This window comes from Schistocerca piceifrons, chromosome 4 (genome assembly GCF_021461385.2).
Source record: "Schistocerca piceifrons isolate TAMUIC-IGC-003096 chromosome 4, iqSchPice1.1, whole genome shotgun sequence".
In the NCBI taxonomy this organism is placed as follows: domain Eukaryota; kingdom Metazoa; phylum Arthropoda; class Insecta; order Orthoptera; family Acrididae; genus Schistocerca; species Schistocerca piceifrons.
The window spans coordinates 474,467,648-474,484,971 of record NC_060141.1 but is presented as its reverse complement, the minus strand read 5'-3'; the positions used below and the strand labels follow the sequence as shown (position 1 = coordinate 474,484,971).

The 17,324-nt window shown below is 41.5% G+C and overlaps 1 protein-coding gene across 1 annotated transcript in view; it reads left to right on the top strand.

Annotated features, from left to right (window-relative positions):
- Positions 1–784: 784 nt before the first annotated feature.
- Positions 785–17,324, top strand: part of LOC124795374 — a 94,732-nt gene continuing 78,192 nt past the window's right edge. Inside the window, exon 1 of the mRNA XM_047259382.1 lies at positions 785–979. Within this exon, the coding sequence (XP_047115338.1) occupies positions 796–979 (184 nt within the window). The 5' untranslated portion in view covers positions 785–795. The remainder of the gene's footprint in view (positions 980–17,324) is intronic.

The window sequence follows — 17,324 nt, the reverse complement described above, 5'->3', positions numbered from 1 at the left end:
CCACCCAAGGTCATCCTGCAGACATTTATTTAAGGATCTAGGGATATTCACAGTAGCTTCTCAGTATATATACTCTCTTATGAAATTTGTTATTAACAACCAAACCCAATTCAAAAGTAATAGCAGTGTGCATAACTACAATACTAGGAGAAAGGACGATCTTCACTATTCAAGATTAAATCTAACTTTGGCACAGAAAGGGGTGAATTATACTGGCACTAAAGTCTTTGGTCACTTACCAAATAGTATCAAAAGTCTGACAGATAACCAACAAGTATTTAAGAAGAAATTAAAAGAATTTCTGAATGACAACTCCTTCTACTCCACAGAGGAATTTTTAGATATAAATTAAGAAAAAAAAAACAAAAAATAAAATAAAATAAAAAAATAAATAAAAAAATACAATAAAAAATAAAGAAAAACAAAAAACCACAAAAAATAAAGTTGTTATATTAACTTAAGTATGTTGTTAAATTAACCTAATTATGTCATGTATTGGAAAATTCGACTCGTTCCACATCATTATGAAATATCGTATTCATGATCCATGGAACTAGTATTAATCTAATCTAATCTAATCTAATCTGATGCACGGGGATGGTTCCAACACGAGGTCGACGGCCGTGCGTGGCGAGCGCGAAACCGGCCCGTAGCACAGCGCATGCGCGGCGGGAGGCCGTGTTGCGAGCGGCGCCGACGCCGAGGCCCCTCTGCGGATTGCCCGCCCACCGCTGCCGGCGTCGCTGCTTCGCCTCCTCCACTTCTTCCGCAGTGGAGCGTCAGAGTGCTCTGGAGATGGCGGCGCGACGAGTCCGAGCTCCCGGGATGTGGTCGCCACTGCTGGTGCTCCTCGTCGTGTTGGCCGCCGTGGCAGCCGCCGCCGCCGCCGCCGGCGAGAGGGTGCCCCGAGCCGCCTTCGGCACGGCAGTCGGGGCCACCCGGCTGCGCCAGAACCAGACGCACACCACTCCCAGGCCAGGTACGCAATACTAAACCCGCGTGCCGCTATGTCCGGAATTACAACTCAGCGGCCACGAGTCCAGCCACTCGCAATATTGACAGCTCTTCTGCACGAGAAGGAGAGCAAAGTGTCTGCACTGTAACAGAAATAAGGTGAAGACCGTTAATAAGTGGTACGTACAGAGTAATACAATGGTTAATTGTGAAGGTACAGAATATTCGATAAAGAGCAGTATATTCCGATACGAATCTTGGAGATGCCTATTCAGTTCCAGTAGAAGAAGCTACAAGAGAGGCGTGCAGAACGGAGAACTCTGCCATTAAAATTCCAAGAGCTTACTTACTGTGAAGGGTAATTGCTTCTCCCCTCACACTATTGTTGTTTGTAAGCTTAAGCTTCCGTCGCCGTCGCCGCAGTCAATATTCTTCAGGGTATGTGAGCGCCATAGTTGGGCGCAAGACCGATAATCCATCAACGATAATGAATATATTTAACTTTCCGAGTAACGATAATATTATCTTGGAACTCTTCCATTTGGTCCGTGTGTGCATAGAAAAATAGTAATATTACAAATTGAGTCCGCCTTGATGCAAACGCCGTGTTATTTGTTTATTTCTTTATTATCCCAAACTAGTTTCGGCGACAAATATCACCATCATCAGTGGTTTCTTTTTAATCTTATGTATTGTATGCTACAGCATGTTTTAAGCTGTTATTGGCGCTGTTTGTGACATATTTTCTGTGCTCTTTTTCTGTTGCCGTCTTTTTATACTTAGCGAACATCATGTCATGTTCGTTGGTGTGTGGCTGCTTTTTACACAGAAAAACAAAACTTTTGCACTTTGTTTCTGATCCATAATATCACATATGTCACCAACAGCGCCAATAATAGCTTAAAACATGCTGTAGCATACAATAAATAAGATTTTAAAAAACCACTGATGATGGTGATATTTGTCGCCGAAACTAGTTTGGTATAATAAAGAAATAAACAAATAACACGTTGTTTGCATCAAGGCGGACTCAGTTTGTGATATTACTATTCCGAGGAACGGATTAACTTTTAAGTTAATTTAAAAACAAAAAGGAAAAAAATTAACGGACTCTTTAACTTCCGTTAAATCTCTCTGAGTTCGTTTAACGTCCGTTAGGTGTCTATTATTTGCGACAAAAAATGATGCCACACCGCCCACAAAAATCAAGTTCTACCCCTTTAAGATGACTTAGTTGTCTGCCTACGCCGGAGTGCACACGACTGCTGCGAACAATCGAGTACGAGCGAGAATAACTAGGTGTTGGTTGTTAATTAATCTTTGTTTAGTGAGTTCGCGTTAAGTAGTACTCTTTGTTAGTGAATTGACTGTGGGAAACTAAATCATGGTATCTTATCCTAAAGCTCCACCTAATGAAAATCTGTGGCCGCATTTAGGTGATTACGTTAATTTTTGTATCCAGATCGGGAGCACAAATACTTTTATATTGTAAACTGTGGTTGCCTAAAAAATCAACAATTAGGGCTCACACATCGGGCCTTAACAGTTCGAAACAACACATAATGAGAGCACGTGAAACGCGATATGCATCGTTTCAAGAAACAGTGAACGCAGGGTTCGGCCGAGGAAAACCAAAAAGAAAAATCGATCTTGGCATTCAGATACCGACAGCGGGAGGAGAGGAGCAGTAATTTGGTTAAAAGCATACGCCAGACAATCGTTGGAGAGTCTTTTGACATTGCAGCAATTCGCAGCGGTTTGTCGAAAGGTAATGTGGACCTATGCATAGTATACTTTTCTGTCCTATCCATGTCGTCGAACTGAAGTCGTTTGAGAAGATGATAAAAACTTTAAAACCTGTATACCCCCGAGTGCTGCGGCCGAACGACTTCTTTTCTATGGTGAAAAACATTTTGTCACTTAAGCGAGCCTCGCTCTCCGATGAAAACTTTAACATGTTGATGTTCATGAAGGGAAATATACACCTTACGTCATATACAATCCGATTCTCTTATATTTTGATTATCCTGTGATGTAACATTGATAGTTAAATAATTACAAAACTAAATGATATACTTGGTTAATTTATCTTCGATAGCCTACCTAAACATCCCCAACGAAAGCATTTTATTTAAGCAACGGTAATATGTGTGATTCAGTTGCTCATTTTACTTCACCAACAACATAAAGTTTACTATTACGAGCTAACGATTGACAAGCAACTTTAGCGTCCAGTAAATCTCCTGTAAAGTAAAGCTTCAACGTTTAACGAAGTTAACTTTGTTAGTAACGAATTGACGACTAGGTACTTTAACTTTCATATTAACGTTGCCAAACTATGGTGAATGTATTGTCAGTATCTGAAATTCTCCGACTCTTCAGCTACTGAGCAAATGGACTTCCTGAGGAAGACCATTTCAACAGTGGTCGGAACGTCGAAGAATTTTACGTAACAGCAATGCGGTCTCAAACCCTGAATAATTTTATCGACATTTTTTGTTTTTGTCTTCAGTTCGAATATTGCTTTGATGCCGACCTCCACTCCATACTGCACTAGCCTCTTCATTTCTGCTTTACTATTGCAATCTACATGCTTTTGGACCAGCTGAATGTACTCAAGCCTTGGTCTTCCTCTACAATTTATATCCCATTACACTTCCGTTCACGAAAAAATTGGTGATTTCTTGATGCTTTAGGACGTTTCTTACTAACCTATTCCTTCTTTTAGTCAAGCCTGCACTAGCCTCTTCATTTCTGCTTTACTATTGCGATCTACATGCTTTTGGACCAGCTGAATGCACTCAAGCCTTGGTCTTCCTCTACAATTTATATCACATTACACTTCCGTTCACGAAAAAATTGGTGATTTCTTGATGCTTTAGGACGTTTCTTACTAACCTATTCCTTCTTTTAGTCAAGCTGCACCATAAATTTCTTTCCTCCGCAATTCGCTTCAGAATTTCCACATTTGTTATCCGATCGACTCATCTAATCTTTAGCATTCTTCTGTGGTATCGCATTACAGAAGCTTCAGTTGTCTTCCTGTGTGTACGATTTTATATTTGTTCACTTATGTGAAAGCCTACATTCCAGACAAATGGATTCAGAAAAACTTTCTAACATTTCAATCAATATTCTAGATTTCTTTTTCTCAGAAAAGTTTTTTGCTATTGCCACTCGGTATTTTATATCCTTTCCGTTTTGGCAATTATTTTTATGTCTGTCTCTTACTTTTAGTCTATTATTACCTAATCTAATTCTCTCAGGATCACCTGATTTACGAGTAATTCGAGTACATTCCATTACCCTTGTTATTACTTTTGCTGATATTCATGTCGTAACCTCTTTTCAAGCCAGTATCAATTCCATTCAACAGCTGTTCCAAGTCCTTTGCTGGCTTTGAGAGGATTTCAGTGTCATCGGTAAACCTCAAGCTTGTTTCTTCCCCTTGAACTTAAATTTCCTTTCCAAATTTTCCTCCCACACATATCTCGCGAAATCAACATGATCGTAAAATTATATGCCTTATCTAACATAATGAAATTTAATGCCGACAGGTAACTTTAGTCAAGGTGTCCTACCCAGCACTGATGTCCGTAATGCATCATAATCTTCTGAAGACGTGGAAATATGTTTCTCTAAAAGTCAATGTAAGTAGAAGGTCGAAATTTTTTGGTGTGATTGTTATTGAAACAAATGTTTTTTTTGGGCCTGTGTATCTTTTTAACGGCACATGAAAATAGAAATACAGTATTGACATCCCAGCTCCACGAGCCGCCATGCAGGGTATACCTGGTATACCTGAAACCTTCCCCCTTTCCGACTGTACGCAATAAGCAGTATTACAGGTACCCCCTGTATACTCCAGTTTATCTCTGAGGCTAATCTCGAGGTCATTGGGGTAGATTTTAAGTTTTTTTTTTTTTTTTAGAGTAAGTCTTTACGAGTTGCTCAGCACCTGCCCTGTAACGTATCTCAGTGCTCTCTAGAATTTATACGACGTAATCGCGTTGATAGAATAAAACCGTAACGTGTCGAGGAGCTCTCATTTTTATTTTCAGTCTCGCTTTCACTGATTCAAGTAGTTCAAGATCCTAGACCGACTAACAATACTCAAAAAGTTTTCGAAGGAACTTTTTGTAAGTGGCGTCTATCGTGGGAGAACCACACTTGCTTTGCGTTTTCCCGATAAGTCTCATTCTGGCATGTCCTGCTCTTACCTTTCTACATTTTTGTGCTCATTCAATCTTAAATACATCCGGACAGATACTCCAGGATACACGGTGATTATGACTCATTCTAGTTGCTGTATGGCGATTATTTAGCTCAACATTATCGTCTTTTAGTATATTTACTGGCCTTTCACTGTATCACCTCGAGTGGAAGTCAACTACCTTTGCATGAAAATCTGGTCATCTGCAAACTCTTGCTGTATTTTCTACGCCAAAAGCTACATTCCTTTCTGCCGCTGTCTCGCCATTAAGAGCGAGTTCTATTTAGTAGTAAGCCTACATTCCAATCTCATACCTGTTTCCATAAGTCTATCAAAGGATTTCAGAACAGAACAGTACCAACGTGAGCTCCGCTATCTGAAGCCTTCTTTTTCTCTTAAGGTTCAAATGCTTCAAATGGCTCTGAGCACTATGGGACTTAACATCCGAGATCATCAGTCCCCTAGACTTAGAACTACTTAAACCTAACTAACCTAAGGACATCATACACATCCATGCCCGAGGCAGGATTCGAACCTGCGACCGTAGCAGCAGCGCGGTTCTGGACTGAAACGCCTACTACTGCTCGGGCACAGCGGCCGGCTTTCTCTTAAGGTGGTGATTGACCTACACCTTTGCGCGTAATGCAACCGCGGCGAAAATTACATTACGTCGCCGGACGGCACGGCGGCGTAAAACAATCGTTTCGAGCACTGTGGTCGCGGGAGCTCCGCATTTATGTGCAATGAAGATGTCAGAAACGAAGTCGAATGTGGTTTTTTGATTTTACTGACTTACTCTTTAATTCACATGAAGACAAAAGTGAAACAACGTTCGGTCTTTAACATGTGCGAAAGGAGAAACGAAGCAGATGGTTTGCCGTTGATGAATATTCTGAAAAAACAAACGTTCACTGTACAGAAAAAAAAGTTATCACACGATCGATGCTTGCCTAATCCATTTTACTTAGAATAGAGGTGTTCTTTGGCCTCCGAAAAAGGTCGTGATACCCGAGCACGGAATATTTTGTTGCGGTGTAACTCTCACAAATTGAGGTGGAATTTACTTTTTGCCATAAACTTGTTTACCACATTTTTGTTCTGAACAACCCCGTAACCAAGAGCATTAAAACTTAATTCCTTTTCAAGACAACTACAATATTTTGATAAATAAGAGAACCTACGTACACTACCAGTACAGAAAATTACTAATCGCATTGTTTACCACCTCCTATCGAAAAATCTTATTTAATAAGTGAAATACTGTGAATGTCCTTGTAATTCCTTTATCATGTCATTTGTTTTTCATTGTATCTATTAATCTCTTCATGTACAATGCCGTCCGCACTAACCCTCCTCCCCTACTGCATCAGATGCTTCTTCGTTTATCAATAATAGTGCGACACCTATTCTGCACTTTCCATACTTATGTAAAACATTCAAAATTCTGTCGATCTAGATTAGTCTAACCTGTATCCTTCTTTACTCGAATCTCGACCTCTATCAAATCCCTTCCTCAGCGGGTAGTAAACTTTACACACATCAAAAAAAGTTTCGCGTCACCTCTGTTCCCAGAACTCCTGAAGATGGAGGTTGACTGTGGATATTGCATCACGGACACAGTCCCTTTGACTGTTCAGAGATATCACTAAACCCGCCCAAAGATGTAAACAACCATGCATTAGCAGCGCCTATTAAACGGAGGGGGTCCGACAGCCCATCATATCCAGTCATTCCACCAGGAGGGAGGTACACGGCTCGTGTTGTCTTTAGTTCAACCATGCCTAGACGGTCAATACCGCAGTTCGATCGCGTCCGCATTGTTACTTTGTGCCAGGAAGAGATCTCAACAAGGAAAGCGTCCAGTCTACTCGGAGTGAACCAAAGAGATGTTGTCCGGACTTGAAGGAGGTACAGCGAGACAGGAACTGTGGATGAAATGTTTCGCTGAAGCCGTCCAAGGGCTGCTACGGCAGTGGATGACCGCTACCTAAGGAATGGCTCGGAGGAACCCTGACAGCAACGCCACCATATTGACTAATGCTTTTCGTGCAGCCACAGGACGTCGTGTTACGACTCAAACTCAATAGCCTGCATGAGACACAACTTCACTCCCGACGTCCATGGTGAGGTCCATCTTTGAAACCACGACACCATGCAGCGCGGTACAGATGGGCCCAACAACATGCCGCATGGACAGCTCAGGATTGGCATCATGTTCTCTTCACCGATGAGTGTTGCATATGCCTTCAACCAGACAGCAAGCAACCCGGTCAGGCTGAACGCCTTAAACACATTGTCCAGAGATTGCAGCTAGGTGGAGGTTCCCTGATATTTTGGGGTGGCATTAAGTGGGGCTGACGTACGCCGCTGGTGGTCACGGAAGGCGCCGTAACGGCTTTACGGTGCGTGAATCTCATCATCCGACCGATAGTACAAACATATCGGCAGCATATTGGCGAGGTATTCATCTTCATGGACGACAATTAACGTCCCCATCGTGCACATCTTGTGAATGACTTCCTTTAGGATAACGACATCGCTCGACTAGAGTGGCCAGCATGTTCTCCAGACATGAACCGCTGAGGGATCTACGCCGAATCGTCGTTGAGGAGTGCGACAGTCTGGACCAACAGTGCCTTGATGAACTTGTGGATATTATGCAACGACGAATGCAGGCATGAATCAATGCAAGAGGACGTGCTACTGGGTATTAGAGGTACCGGTGTGTGCAGCAGTCTGGACAACCACCTCTGAAGGTCTCACTGTATGGTGGTACAACATGCAATGTGTGGTTTTCATGAGCAATAAAAAGGGCGTAAATGATGTTTGTATTGATCTCTATTCCAATTTTCGGTACAAGTTCCGGAACTCTCGGAACCGAGATGTTGAAAAACTTTTTTTTATATGTGTAGAATTCGTCTAGCGCAACTGCTCATACAATTAACAATGTTGAACATTTACTCGTCTTAATATGGGAACAGAATACAGTTTCCCAATTAAGTTCGTTTACGTGCGAGGAGAAAGTACTAATTAATAACTAAACATGATTATACGTTTATCATTATATCGACAAGAAAGTCATTGGGTGACAAAGTGAATGTTGTGGCGCATCAAAAAAAAATATTTTCCTTGCTTTTTTACCCATGATTTCATATAGTATCATTCAGGGGATTCACACGATACCAGAGGCAGTACACTCGGACAGTGATCTGAACCCGAATCCTCTTCTCAGGGGACAATGAGAACCGAACTGATGTGATACGGCGAGAGAATTTTGTCTCCACGAACCTTATTTGTATCTGTAAAGCAGAGTAGCCACTTTATGTTTTGTGTCTCCGAAAATCCAAATACATACGTGAGAGATCTGAGATTACCGTTCGGTTATGTTAAAATTTTGTGGTATGTACATTTGAGACTCTTCTAATTTGGAAGTAAAACGCTCGTGAATGGGTCGAAGAAATACATCACCTTTAATAATATGATAATGTGACTATGATAATGTGATTTTATTCTTTTTCAGTGCCGTAGAGAAACATTTGCACGAAGCTGTCTGCTAGTAACAAACTTAGTTACTAGTTTACTTATTCAACAAGTGTACAGGACGCATCTTAGACAGCATATCTATGTCGTTCTCATGAGTATCACATTTCATTAAGCGATGCTGTCTCAAAAGTCACCTTCGCTGGCCAGCAGCTGCGTGACTAACACAAAATTACAGTAGTCTACGTGCCAATAAAGATAATGACGTTGAAGAAGTGAATACTGCATTGGACGCAACGTTCGACGCCGATAGTAAACTGTTAATATTTTTAGCCATTATAATCGTAAATAGAGTTGTTTTATAATAGCTGACAAACGACGACGCTCTTCCATCGTATGGCTCATATAAACGAATCTGTCAGTGATCAGTTACCCTTGTAGCATATTCACCTCTCGTTACATGTGTACGTGTGTGTGTGTGTGTGTGTGTGTGTGTGTGTGTGTGTTTCATTTAAATTTTGTTCTTGTCATAATGAGGAGGAAGAACGGCAAGAATAGTAAACATTATCATGACACCGAAGAAAGGGTAGTTTAAGATATTAACGTTAGTTCAGTTAGCAAATGACAGATGTAGCCGAATAAGGTTTCCTTCCTGCTACGTAAGGCTTTCGAACGTAGACACTTATTACCAGTTTTTTGAGTAAAACGGTTAACAATAGATTAAAAAAAGCCCGTCAGGTATCTATAATATTATTGGTGGATTACTGAAATACTTCTCAGATAAAAACCATCAAAGCCGGCCGAAGTGGCCGTGCGGTTAAAGGCGCTGCAGTCTGGAACCGCAAGACCACTACGGTCGCAGGTTCGAATCCTGCCTCGGGCATGGATGTTTGTGATGTCCTTAGGTTAGTTATGTTTAACTAGTTCTAAGTTCTAGGGGACTAATGACCTCAGCAGTTGAGTCCCATAGTGCTCAGAGCCATTTGAACCAAAAACCATCAAGAGATTAGCATTATACGTAAATATATGTTGGAGATGAAATACCTTCCACTGCAGCAGAGACACACGATAAAAATCAAGATAATTGATCGACCAGTTTGTGAAAACTATCGAAGAATAAACTTTTGGAAACCTACTACAAGATAAAGTTTACAATACTTGAAAGGGCAATCAGTAGAAGTGATGAAGTCATTTTGAAAGAAGAGCCATCAAGATTCATAAAGAGATTGGAGAAATTTACTGAAAAACGTAGTAAATAGATATTATTATCGATCCTCTAGCAAGAGATCGATTTTAGCAGCTCATTTCCGATGGCTAACACCCAAACGTCCAGACGTCAGACACTCAGATCGGTACCAAACGTTGTATGTCGATAGAGCTTCAACCAAAACTTCGATTTAGTTCGAAATATGTGCTATCGTCCAGCAGAACCGCAAACGTTAATTAAAAGTAACACCAGAACTACAAAGCACAGAAAAATCATATCTGTGACCAACTAATGAGTATGAATTCCATGGATGAGTTGACAGAGCATTAGGTTGTCGTACCAAAGATCCCGGGCTAATTCCTCTCTGATAACAATTTTTTTAACTGTTTACGAGTGAAACTATTACGTGGAAGAACATTTTTTTGACATGTAAAAAGACTTTTGGGGTTTGCAGAAGAATTGTTCTTTTGGCAGTCTGCTTTCGATTCGTTATTTGAAAGTAGCAAACCTAGAGAGTACATTTGTACAGAGAGGTGTGGTGTTCTGTCGGACTTGTGCGATAGAACAGACACCACTCGAGATGAAGCAGCTAGCGAACTTTTAGATTCTCAGAATAAACATAAACAATGGGACAATAGAATAAAAAAAATTCATCACACGTGCGGAAGTATTAATAGTAACGACAATAATAATAATAATTACTGACTGCAGATGGCAACGCCGCGTACATTAGATGTGGGTGCTGCGGCTAGAGTCTCTTGTTTGTGCACATACAGAAAAATGGATCTGCAGTTGCTATCCATTCTGCAAGACACAGGTACTGCTGTTGTGAGACATGAGTCCGAAACGTTATTGACATTCTCGTCGAACTCTTGCATTGAGACTGTTGTGTACGTGCAACAACAGAAATAACTGAAGATGAGAGAAATCGTGCAGCATTCCTGCCGGACATCATTGATCAGTGGAATGCGTCGAACGTCACAGAAGAGGAAATATTAGATATGGACAAGCGCGCACAAGGTGGAGCGGAATCGTTAATTTATGACAAAGTGAATGAACTAGAGTGGTCTTCTACGTTATCGTCACCAGAAGAGTCCTCATGCGACAGAAATGATGAAATACCACAGAAGGAGAAAACGGTTGTATTTTACTAAAGAAACGAGAAAATCAAACAGCTCAAATATTGGATTAATGTCAAAAAGCAGCCGAAGCCAAACTAAATATTTGCACATCGCACGATGTCTGCAATGAAAAATAGATTTCGCACTAGACGTCCTGCACGGTGTATGTTGTATGAAGTGGGAAAGTGAAGAGTTAATGTCTGTGAAGGAGAAGTACAAGCATATTACAATGCATGTGATGGAGACCTACAAACACCGCCACCAGGAAGCGCTATATCTTCACGAGGTAGACATCAAACTGTGGGCGAAAACAAAAGCGAGACCGTTAAATTTCCCCAAGATTTAACGCTATTGACAGTTGGGTCTTGCACTGCAAGCCTAAAAACGACACTGCTATAGTGAAAATGTACCACACCAGAAACGACATCCAGAAAATGATACAGGACTGGCAACATGCAGCTCGTGCACTCATGACAACCTACACAGACGCAGATATCTACAACGCCTACGAAACTGGTTTCAGCAAGGAGATGTCTGTGGGCCACACTCTTCCAACTAGAGGTTCAAAAGATATTGTAGGGGTTGTACAGTCCGTTCACGCGAATACCCCTACGTACACGGTTATTCAATTGCTTCCTCAGACGGGCAAACTTGCACCAAAGATGCTTGTTGTCCTTCAAGAGTTCAAATGGCTCTGAGCACTATGCGACTTAACTTCTGAGGTCATCAGTCGCCTATAACTTAGAACTAATTAAACCTAACTAACCTAAGGACATCACACACATCCATGCCCAAGGCAGGATTCGAACCTGCGACCGTAGCGGTCACGCGGTTCCAGACTGAAGCGCCTAGATGTCCTTCAAGAGTCTCGTTCTTTGAGAACTCATGCACGTCATTCCGTGTTCACAACTTTAAACTTAACTGTCCACTCTCACTCCTCCAGAAAAATGACCAAAGAACTGTTCACCAATTTTCTGCAAGAAGCGATAGTGGAACAAATCAGTCGAGAGAAACTTTTGCTAATACTGGATTCTTACGGGCCCCACACAGACGCTAGAGTTCCTCGTGACCTGCACGTGCAAAATACCCTACCAGAAGACAAAATCGCAATTCACATAATTCAAGCAAACACAACCTCCATTGGTCAACCCCTCGATCTTCATTTCTTCAGAATGTAAAAGTATATTATTCATAAAATATCCTATGCTGTTCGAGATTCGTTGGAAGAGATTAGTCTGCAACAACGGAGTTATCTTCTTAAGCTGCAGTCCCTCACGTACGAACAGTTGTGTTCTCCACATTTCTATAATTCTCACCTTCACAGATGGCTAATGGCTAAACTCGTTGATGAGCCCCGACAATTCGGAACTTCGACAAAGTTCTGTTTCAGACACGAGTTTTCATTCTGCAATGTACAGGGTGGATGCGCAACTGTGGGATTCATCTAACGTACTTCGTATACGAAAGTAATTTGCTTCACACACATCTACGTATGCAACCATTATTGTGAAGCCATTTGAGACATGGGACTTAGGAAGGACAGTATTTGGTGTGGACTGGGCCTTACTCAGTTACCGTTGGTTACTCAGTTTTTTAAAAAGGAAATCACGTACACTTTATTTGGAACCAATTGCAAATGAGGTTGGCAATAAGGAATAATTATGAAATTTTACTGTTAAGACACAATGTCTAATAAAAATTTCTTAAAACAAATTGCATTCACAGCTGAAGGCCTTATTGACCAGATTTTCAAATTATTTGTTGGCTAAAGGCCTCAATAGTAATAACTCAAAAACAATTTAACAGCTGAAGGCCTGGATAGAAAATTCTTGAAAACAGTTAAACTTCTCCAAGAGATACTAAAATATTTTTAAAGAAAATTTTACTATTGAGAGACAATATCTAATAAAAAATTCTTGAGACAAATTGCATTCATGGCTGAAGGCCTTATGACCAGAAATTCAAACTCTTTGTCGGCTGAAGGAATCCAATAGTAATAACTGAAAATTAAAATATTTAAAAAAAAAAACAATTATCACACTCTAATCGAACCAAGAGAGAAGTGGGCCTCAGACAGTGCTCCAAGGATCGGCCTGAGAAAGTCACTCAACTTCGTAACCGATGAGACAGGCAGCCAAGAGTTGTATTCCTTAACCGGATGGCAACTCAAACTAGTGACTGTTTAAATGCAGGACCAACACTCTTGCAAAATCTACATAACGTCTGGTAACCAACACAATGATAGAATAATCCAGACAAGGCAGAACCGGCTGACAGCACTGCGTCTTCAGAATCCAGTGTTTAGAACATCCAGAAGCAGAAGGAACCACTACTGCCAATGTAGTCCAAAAGAACAAAATATCCGAACCACAACCAAGGAGGCTGTCGAGCTACATGCTTTACCTGACAGCAGCCGTAAGGGGAAGAAAAGTACACTGCCGCGAAAATCTGTTAACCTTCAGGGCAGGTAACTGGGGCGTTAGCGGCCACTAGGCAGAAAAATACCGCTGGTTGAACTTCATGAATAAACTCAAGGATTTCAATGATTAATAATAAGAAGTGGAGGATGTCTAATTATTTTCGCCAACTCTAAACGTTCCACTTGTTGCTCTTCGTCTCAGCAACCCCGCGAGCAGCAATGCATGAACAAACGGCGTGATCTCAGAATAGTGGAGGTTTCACTACTGGGTTAATGTTCACTCAACTCAACGTCCTGGGTCCGGTGGACAACAAAGTTGTGGCCCTCGCAACTACAGCCCCTCGATCCGGCAATTCCTGCGTGCTGCTAGCGCTCCCGGCATGCCTTCGCACTGCCGGACCTCCCACCAGCTCCGTCCCAACCAAACTACTGACACACCCGCCCCAGAAAACACTTAGCGTCCTTCCAAAGATAGTACCACGGTACTAGATGTCGATAAACGCTGCTGCTGTCACTTGCGGACAGACAATGCTAGCAAACATAGTGGCGCCAGTAAACAGAAGAAGAAAACGAGACGCCACCATTCCTATTACACGATGCCAACCTACCAACGGCACCAACACGAGCCGCACATGGCTCACCATTGTCCCTGAATAACATTATTTTGTTTATTATTACTATTATTAGTTTCATTATCCCCCCCATGAACCATGGACCTTGCCGTTGGTGGGGAGGCTTGCGTGCCTCAGCGATACAGATAGCCGTTCCGTAGGTGCAACCACAACGGAGGGGTATCTGTTGAGAGGCCAGACAAACGTGTGGTTCCTGAAGAGGGGCAGCAGCCTTTTCAGTAGTTGCAAGGGCAACAGTCTGGATGATTGACTGATCTGGCCTTGTAACAATAACCAAAACGGCCTTGCTGTGCTGGTACTGCGAACGGCTGAAAGCAAGGGGAAACTACAGCCGTAATTTTTCCCGAGGGCATGCAGCTTTACTGTATGATTACATGATGACGGCGTCCTCTTGGGTAAAATATTCCGGAGGTAAAATAGTCCCCCATTCGGATCTCCGGGCGGGGACTACTCAAGAGGATGTCGTTATCAGGAGAAAGAAAACTGGCGTTCTACGGATCGGAGCGTGGAATGTCAGATCCCTTAATCGGGCAGGTAGGCTAGAAAATTTAAAAAGGGAAATGGATAGGTTGAAGTTAGATATAGTGGGAATTAGTGAAGTTCGGTGGCAGGAGGAACAAGACTTCTGGTCAGGTGACTACAGGGTTATAAACACAAAATCAAATAGGGGTAATGCAGGAGTAGGTTTAATAATGAATAGGAAAATAGGAATGCGGGTAAGCTACTACAAACAGCATAGTGAACGCATTATTGTGGCCAAGATAGATACGAAGTCCACGCCTACTACAGTACTACAAGTTTATATGCCAACTAGCTCTGCAGATGACGAAGAAATTGAAGAAATGTATGATGAAATAAAAGAAATTATTCAGATTGTGGAGGGAGACGAAAATTTAATAGTCATGGGTGACTGGAATTCGAGTGTAGGAAAAGGGAGAGACGGAAACATAGTAGGTGAATATGGATTGGGGGACAGAAATGAAAGAGGAAGCCGCCTGGTCGAATTTTGCACAGAGCACAACATAATCATAACTAACACTTGGTTTAAGAATCATGAAAGAAGGTTGTATACATGGAAGAACCCTGGAGATACTAAAAGGTATCAGATAGATTATATAATGGTAAGACAGAGATTTAGGAACCAGGTTTTAAATTGTAAGACATTTCCAGGGGCAGATATGGACTCTGACCACAATCTATTGGTTATGACCTGTAGATTAAAACTGAAGAAACTGCAAAAAGGAGGGAATTTAAGGAGATGGGACCTGGATAAACTAAAAGAACCAGAGGTTGTACAGAGATTCAGGGAGAGCATAAGGGAGCAATTGACAGGAATGGGGGAAATAGATACAGTAGAAGAAGAATGGGTAGCTTTGAGGGATGAAGTAGTGAAGGCAGCAGAGGATCAAGTAGGTAAAAAGACGAGGGCTTGTAGAAATCCTTGGGTAACAGAAGAAATATTGAATTTAATTGATGAAAGGAGAAAATATAAAAATGCAGTAAATGAAACAGGCGAAAAGGAATACAAACGTCTCAAAAATAAGATCGACAGGAAGTGCAAAATGGCTAAGCAGGGATGGCTAGAGGACAAATGTAAGGATGTAGAGGCCTATCTCACTAGGGGTAAGATAGATACCGCCTACAGGAAAATTAAAGAGACCTTTGGAGATAAGAGAACCACTTGTATGAATATCAAGAGCTCAGATGGAAACCCAGTTCTAAGCAAAGAAGGGAAAGCAGAAAGGTGGAAGGAGTATATAGAGGGTCTATACAAGGGCGATGTACTTGAGGACAATATTATGGAAATGGAAGAGGATGTAGATGAAGATGAAATGGGAGATATGATACTGCGTGAAGAGTTTGACAGAGCACTGAAAGACCTGAGTCGAAACAAGGCCCCCGGAGTAGACAATATTCCATTGAAACTACTGACGGCCGTGGGAGAGCCAGTGCTGACAAAACCCTACCATCTGGTGAGCAAGATGTATGAAAGAGGCGAAATACCCTCAGACTTCAAGAAGAATATAATAATTCCAATCCCAAAGAAAGCAGGTGTTGACAGATGTGAAAATTACCGAACTATCAGCTTAATAAGTCACAGCTGCAAAATACTAACACGAATTCTTTACAGACGAATGGAAAAACTAGTAGAAGCCAACCTCGGGGAAGATTAGTTTGGATTCCGTAGAAACACTGGAACACGTGAGGCAATACTGACCTTACTACTTATCTTAGAAGAAAGATTAAGGAAAGGCAAACCTACGTTTCTAGCATTTGTGGACTTAGAGAAAGCTTTTGACAATGTTGACTTAATACTCTCTTTCAAATTCTAAAGGTGGCAGGGGTAAAATACAGGGAGCGAAAGGCTGTTTACAATTTGTACAGAAACCAGATGGCAGTTATAAGAGTCGAGGGACATGAAAGGGAAGCAGTGGTTGGGAAGGGAGTAAGACAGGGTTGTAGCCTCTCCCCGATGTTGTTCAATCTGTATATTGAGCAAGCAGTAAAGGAAACAAAAGAAAAATTCGGAGTAGGTATTAAAATTCATGGAGAAGAAATAAAAACTTTGAGGTTCGCCGATGACATTGTAATTCTGTCAGAGACAGCAAAGGACTTGGAAGAGCAGTTGAATGAAATGGACAGTGTCTTGAAAGGAGGATATAAGATGAACATCAACAAAAGCAAAACAAGGATAATGGAATGTAGTCTAATTAAGTCGGGTGATGCTGAGGGAATTAGATTAGGAAATGAGGCACTTAAAGTAGTAAAGGAGTTTTGCTATTTGGGGAGCAAAATAACTGATGATGGTCGAAGTAGAGAGGATATAAAATGTAGGCTGGCAATGGCAAGGAAAGCGTTTCTGAAGAAGAGAAATTTGTTAACATCCAGTATTGATTTAAGTGTCAGGAAGTCATTTCTGAAAGTATTCGTATGGAGTGTAGCCATGTATGGAAGTGAAACATGGACGATAAATAGTTTGGACAAGAAGAGAATAGAAGCTTTCGAAATGTGGTGCTACAGAAGAATGCTGAAGATTAGATGGGTAGATCACATAACTAATGAGGAAGTATTGAATAGGATTGGGGAGAAGAGAAGTTTGTGGCACAACCTGACCAGAAGAAGGGATCGGTTGGTAGGACATGTTCTGAGGCATCAAGGGATCACCAATTTAGTATTGGAGGGCAGCGTGGAGGGTAAAAATCGTAGGGGGAGACCAAGAGATGAATACACTAAGCAGATTCGGAAGGATGTAGGTTGCAGTAGGTACTGGGAGATGAAAAAGCTTGCACAGGATAGA